Here is a 7,556-nt window from a genome sequence, read left to right as displayed (position 1 = left end):
TCTTTCCATCGTGACGCTTCGCTGACCGCAAAGTATTTTGTTTTTGTATTTTCCTCGAGCACATGCACTGGAACTTATTTTTCTGTCTGCGTTGGCTTTTGATTTATTTCGTGGTGGACCATCGTGTTATGTTATATTTTTTGGCGCGTCAGAAAAATGAGTGAAGAATTATAGAGTACTTTTTTTTAGCAAAAAGTTTAAATGCGAAGTACAATGCGTAATATGCTTCGTAGTTCTGGAGGTAAACACAAAATACAATCGTAATAGGCATTTTCAAACCGCCCATAAAAGAGATTTATTTCAAGGTCTAGTTCCGGACTATAAAAACCTTCTTAAACAGTTTTATATATTTGATGCAACGGAAATTCTAAAATTTATACAATTTAATCAAAAAGAATTAAATGAGCAAGAAGCACAAATTAAATTAAATTCAAAAATATATGAGAAAGCGGTAATTAAAGAGTCATATGTAGCCAGCTTAGCTATTGCCAAGCAATGCAACCCGTTTCCTGATGGCCCCTTTATTAAAATGGTATGCCAAGACATGTTGAACTGCTTTGGTCCTGTTGGAATTCAGTCAGCTGAAATAATTGATAAAGTTTCCTTGTCAAGATGTACTGTGACCCGTAGGCTTGAAAATTTTAAAATCTATTTGGATACAATTTTAGAAGATTGTTCTTACTTTTCCATAGCCCTTGATGAGTCATGCGATAATTGTGACATCAGTCAATTAATGTTAGAAACACGAATGGTTGATTTTGACTTCAATATCACTGAGGAAATTTTCGCACTTATTTCACTTCTTGAAAATACAAGGGGAATAGATACATATATTTAATGCGGTATGCAAACGGTTGGAGTTGAAAAAAGAAGTAAAGAAGCTATCCGCCGTATGCTCAGATGGTGCTCCTGCTATGCTACGAAAAAAAAAATGGTTTTATTGGACAATTGTATAATAATAATATACGGGTGCCGTCATTTCATTGTGCAATTCATCAAGAGTCCTTGTGCTCGAAATGGACGGGTAACACTAACACAATGACAATTGTCATAAAAAATCGTAAACAAAATACGAGGTAAGCAAATAACTCGTTAACATCACAAACTAAAATTATTTCTCGAGAAGTGCGAAAATTCATTCAAGGACCTAACTACATATGTTCACGGAGGTGAGGTGGCTCAGTCGCGGAATGTGCCTTGAGCGATTTTTTCAACTTAGAAAGGCGGTCGTTGAATTCATAGAACAGAAGATGCCAACGTTTGAATATTTAAGTGAAATTAAGACTCAAGATTTCAACATAAATCTGGGATTCTTGACAGATATAACAACACACCTTAATAATCTGAACATATCTCTACAAGGCCAAAACAACAATATTTTTGATTTAATGAGTTTCATAGAAGGATTTATACAAAAAATGGAAATATTATTATTATATTATATTATATATTATTATTTTTATTTGATTTGCAACTTGAAAAGCTTTTTCATTTTCCTTCTTTAAAATTAATACATATGATTTCACTGAATTTAAGCTGCAAATTAATTGATTGAAAGAAAATTAAAAAAAAGGTTTACTGATTTTGATAGCGTTAAGAAAATTATTGACATTTTTTTTTCCCAATGACATGTAAAATAATTGATCAAAGTCCTGAGTTTCAATTGGAATTGTGCGATCTTCAAAGTGACTAAAAAAAATAAAATTAATATAAATATTGAATCTTTTTTAAACCAAATGTAGAAAAAAAAAACCAAAAACAATATTTAAAACTATCTCAGTGCACAGCTGAGCACCCCTGCTTTAAGGCTTAAAGTTTAAGCCAATGGACAATCTTGGATTGGACCTTTTGCGCTTCAGCGATTCATTTAAAACTTTCATATTTTTAAACTCAAAGTCTAACACCCATCAAAAGGTTTTTTTAAAATGCCTAAGTATGTCTCCAAAGCCATCTACAAAACGAAAGCTTTGGCTTAAGATAATGTTTGTTATTTTAACCGAAATCTCTAAATAAATAAATAATTTTAATAAAGCATGCAATTTATTTGCTAACAATAGATCGCAAAAGTACATGATTATCACTAGGTTTACAAATTTAAGATAAATCAAGTAAGAAATAATCGAATTGATTCGGGAATGACCAGCACTGCTATTAAATCGCCACTTGTAAATTAAAATTAAGTCAGCTACCCTATCATCATTTATTTACTCAAGAACATCAACTTGAAGTTTCACAATTCACAATGCCTATTTATGATTAACCAGCTTCTAATTTTCATTTGCAGATACTGATATTTTCTGGCGGCCAGACGTTTTTCGCAACTTTGAATAAGTTGACATAAATCTTATTAGTATCAAAACTACCCAGCCAATGCCAAAGAGCCAGCGCTAGTAAATTTACGCTAGGTTATAAATTAATTTATAATATAAGCCTTATAATAAATAATAAATAAATAAATAACAAAACTACCAATAAGCACATATTGATGTATGATCATCATATTTGTATATACATACATACATATGTGTAGATGAGTTGCAGGAGTGTAACTTCCAAACTTGTGACTACTTGTTCTACAATATGTTCCAAAATTATCACCGCCATATACTTTCCTATTCAATTTTCAATATTAAAACCCTAATTAATCGACTATTTCAACTCCCTAGGGGATTAGTTCATAGCACCAAGTGACAATAACTCCACACTCCATTGGTGACAACTGCGCAATGCCATAAAAAACCCAAGCAATACGCCAGATTTAATGCTCTTTTGAAAAACGGAATACAATTAAATTGAGGGCTCAACTCCATAGGTTCATGCTCAACAAATATAATATATTCTTTCTTAGAATGGGTTGTTATTTTTTAAAAACAGTGGAATACCCCAAACGAAAGTGTCCGTGTGTCATTTGTATGTAACATTCTGGCAACTCTTAGAAACTTTCAATTACCAGGTTTATTGGTTTGATAATCTGCGCATGCTCAATGTCTTACATTCACACATCAGGAATTATACAATACAAAATTACCTTTTATTATCCTATTCGCACATATAAAGTGGAAATCAAGTAATTTAACTTATTTTGCAAATGGTTAAATTTAAAGTGATGAAGAGGTTTTTAAAAACTATCCAGCTTTCTCATTAAGAATAAAACATTAAACTTATAGTTGTAAGTTATGCATAAAAAAATTCAATTTCGAAATACGTATGTAGGTATAAGTATATCAACATATTAGTATTTGTGTTTTGTTTATTTGAAGCTGTGTCATATATATTCGTATATTCGTACAATACATTTATAATGGAAGTATATACAAAAATTTAATGATTAAAGTATATGAATTTTGTCACATCAAAAAACAAAATGTGATTGTTTTTGTTGATTGCATTGTTTGTGTTCATACATACATACATATGTCTAGTGGCTTAGGCTTACATGTATATGTATATGTGTATGTATATATGTATATGTATATATGTATATGTATATGTATATGTATATGTATATGTATATGTATATGTATATATATGTATATGTATATGTATATGTATATGTATATGTATATGTATATGTATATGTATATGTATATGTATATGTATATGTATATGTATATGTATATGTATATGTATATGTATATGTATATGTATATGTATATGTATATGTATATGTATATGTATATGTATATGTATATGTATATGTATATGTATATGTATATGTATATGTATATGTATATGTATATGTATATGTATATGTATATGTATATGTATATGTATATGTATATGTATATGTATATGTATATGTATATGTATATGTATATGTATATGTATATGTATATGTATATGTATATGTATATGTATATGTATATGTATATGTATATGTATATGTATATGTATATGTATATGTATATGTATATGTATATGTATATGTATATGTATATGTATATGTATATGTATATGTATATGTATATGTATATGTATATGTATATGCCAGACGAAGGCATGTCCGACTCTATAAATTATATTCTTGTATATACATACTTATTTGTTTAACAAATGCTGAACAACTACAAATAATATTTTACAGCTAAATTATATTTGCAGAGAATATATTCTGATGACAAAGGCTAGGCTATAAAATGCTATATCTTTTTCCCGACCTTAGTATATATCGAGGTCTAAGGACAAAACCAGAAGATAAATCGCGCGATTTCAATGCGATCGAAACCTCAAATATCTGCATCAGCTACAACCTACAGCGTATAATAGTGAAGCTATCGGAAAAAATATGACGGTAAATAAAGATCAAATAGATTTGTATACTCTTGTAAACTACTACTATATATGCATATACATATGTACATATGTATATGTGAATACGAGTAAAACGACAATATAGTCATTAATACTACAATGATAACTAGTTAGTTTTGTAATATGTATATCAAACTATTTAATTATCTTTCAACACTTGTACTTGTTTCATTTATGTTTCTTACAGCACTATGGACGGAATGAGAGTTTTCATAATGTATATAAAAGCAATGCCTTATCCACAGTCGATCGACCAATTACTACTAACAATACCGTTTACAATTATGATAATAATATACACAACATGGAGTCATTTACTAAAGACGAATACAAGAGAGCAGTTGTAGTGTCGAGTACTTTAGCTTCAGGAGTAGAGTATGCAGGGGATGTGGATTGGACCCAATGCGAAATTTTGGGCACTCAATGTTCAAATCAGAACAATTCAGATGAGCACATAGCGATCAGCGAAGCTCTTGATGTCAATGCGGGCGGAGTGACATTAAATACGCATGGTGATTATTGGGACTCGAGCATATCCGCGCCAATCGAATATAATTGCGGATATGAATGCGACGTATTTGGGTACAACAATACAACAATAACAACAACGCCAAAAGTTTTGCCCGCCGTTTTGACACATAATGGAACGTGTAACTTTGACATACGAGATCGTGAAGGTACGTTTGGGAAAAGAGGAGACGACCGTTTTGGTGCCCGGTTGCCCGCTGCACCAGGATCAGTAGCTTCGTCATCGTCAGAAGTTACCAATAACTCAAACTCAAAATATAGGATGTTGCCGCAATCGGTTGCGTATCAGAATGTTCATAACGCTCAATACAATATAAATGGACATACTGGATATGCACCCAACGGTGGTTTGATTGACGAACGAATTGGCAGTTTCATAAGTTTGCCAGCAGCGGCGCCTTTGCGGATGTTACCAAATTTTCAACAACAACAATGTTCCTCACAACTGCTCTTTAAAGATGGCAACAACATAGAGTCAGATGCCTCAAGTATCCAAAATATTCAAGATGGTCAAACAGAATCGTATTGGAGGGGGGCTACACCTGATTTAGCTACAGGAGCAGAGACCAGCAATATTGATGAAGCATTTTGTCAAAATGCTCGACCTTACACCTCAATGCTGCCACTTGACTATAAAGATTACTACTCCGACTACGGCCATTCGGATAATTTGTCAACATACAGTGACACACCACCAGTGACAATTAGCGCTGTTCAACACAAGCTTCAACAACAGCGCAAAATCTCGCTTATGATGGCAATGACAACTGCATCTGTGATAGCATCTGGCGAAACAAGAATAGCTGTTCATATGCAACAGCAGCAGCAACATTCACAGCAACGTGTCAATAATTATTCTTCGACAGACTTTAATAGTCAAATTGGTTACAGATCCACTGCTTCAACAACAGATGTTTTTTCCATCGGAATGAAAGAACCCGACCTAGTAGATGCACCAACTACTCATACAACTACAACTGCAACTACAACTCGAAAATTGCCAAAACGACTCCCGTCACCTCAGTGCAAGACATTACTAAATACTTCTAGCCTTCCTGTTACTGAAGATTCATCGTTACAAGTTCAACTACCTGAGTTCACAGATGCCTTAAGTTTGCCACAGTCAGAGACAAAAAATTATCGCCCAAAGCAGTTACCCAAGTTGCCAATATCAAAGGCTAATATCACAGTAGGGAATGCAAACACAGATCTTATCAATTCATGTATAACTAATCATAGACCAATTTATCACCATAATTCGATAGTTTTGCCATCTGAAAATGCATCGCCAATTTCATCAGATCATGTAATCTTCAGTGCTACCAATACTCTTGAATCAAGATCTTTAATAAGCTCAAATGCAGATTGTACCGAGAATAAAATATGCCAAAATAACATCGATACTCAAAACGAGTTAGTCAGCAAAAGCGTTAATACATCTGAAAAAATTAAAGATTCTTCATCTCTCCTATTCTTAGATTCAAATGAGGTTGTTAAATATGAGGACGATAAGAATTGGATTGCTTCGACATCTCCTAAAAAATCATCGATAGAACTAGATTCAAGATCACTTAGCCTTGGATTGCCAATTATAGATCATCAGGTAATCAATTCAATAGAAAAGGTATCTGAGCCACAGGCGTCATCATTTGACATATCTCAATATCTAAAGCCTTATACATTTGACTCAATTGAATATCGTACTGAAGATAAAAATGATTACCCTTCTACTGAAATTGCAACTACAATTAGTGCACACGTTTCCTTACTTGATAACGACCGAGATGACTTATTTACTTCGTCAAAGTTTTCACTGCCACCACTGGAAACCCATACAATTACTAAGTGGTCAAGCAGCCCAATCAACATTGCAGATCCGTCATTATCAATCCCACCTACAGTTATTGACTTGGCTATATCATCGCCACAACAAAGTCCAACGGCTTCAAAATCTGAAATGATCATAACACCATTAAGTGATTCTTCATCCACTCTCTCGTATTTATTATGTAAGCAGACGTTTAATGCTGACAATTTAAATTCTCTTCAGTGTAATATTGATGCAATATCGTCAACTATTTCTTCAAATACACCTCCCGTTCTTAATACCTTTGAAACCAAGCTCACAACAAATATAGTTAATTCAGATTCAATACCTGCTGAGATTGTGAAATCAACGTCAATTATTAATGCTTCACCAGAATCAAAACAATCCTACGTTGATTATATGCGAAAATTTGATCTTCCAGAGCTTCCGCCTATTCTTGACATAGAAATCAATAGCAGTGATGAAACCGTTATTTTTCAATCCAATACACCATATTCTAATATCAAAACAATACCAACCCCGCCAATAAATGATGATACAAAGATCTCAGCGCCAACTTCAAATACAATTTCCGAGTCTTCCTTTGAATCCCATAAACTGGATTATTTAAATATTGTGAATGATAATATGGAAGTTCCGGTGTTGCCATGTTTGGAAATAACCTCAACGAATTCATGCCTTGGATTGATGTCAGGATTCTGTAATGAATCGTCTCATCCTCATTCGCTAACTAATAATTTTTCATTAAGCCCAAAAGTTGAGTCAACAGCCTGTGCTTCAGGCTTCGATGACAGTTTCTATGATAGTTTTAATGTGGATCTATTAGCCACCATTGCACAAATTGAGAAAGAAACATGTATTCCACCTGTTCAGTTGACAAAAAAGTGAT

At 32.9% G+C, this 7,556-nt stretch overlaps 1 protein-coding gene across 5 annotated transcripts; it reads left to right on the top strand.

The window, feature by feature from the left end:
- The first annotated feature begins 3,013 nt into the window (after positions 1–3,013).
- Positions 3,014–7,555, top strand: LOC132794973 (uncharacterized). 5 transcript variants are annotated; one of them, XM_060805334.1, is made up of 3 exons: positions 3,014–3,067; positions 4,102–4,291; positions 4,499–7,555. In XM_060805334.1, exons 2-3 carry the CDS (start codon positions 4,286–4,288, stop codon positions 7,553–7,555), a joined length of 3,063 nt encoding a protein of 1,020 aa, XP_060661317.1. In that variant the 5' UTR covers positions 3,014–3,067; positions 4,102–4,285. The 5 variants fall into 5 exon arrangements, with proteins under 5 accessions (XP_060661317.1, XP_060661318.1, XP_060661314.1 ...); XM_060805335.1 differs by having other exon boundaries at positions 3,015–3,169; positions 4,163–4,291; XM_060805331.1 differs by having other exon boundaries at positions 3,015–3,169.
- Position 7,556: the final 1 nt, after the last annotated feature.

Source organism: Drosophila nasuta, chromosome 4 (genome assembly GCF_023558535.2).
Source record: "Drosophila nasuta strain 15112-1781.00 chromosome 4, ASM2355853v1, whole genome shotgun sequence".
Classification (NCBI taxonomy): Eukaryota; Metazoa; Arthropoda; class Insecta; order Diptera; family Drosophilidae; genus Drosophila; species Drosophila nasuta.
This window is presented reverse-complemented; position numbering and strand designations above follow the sequence as displayed.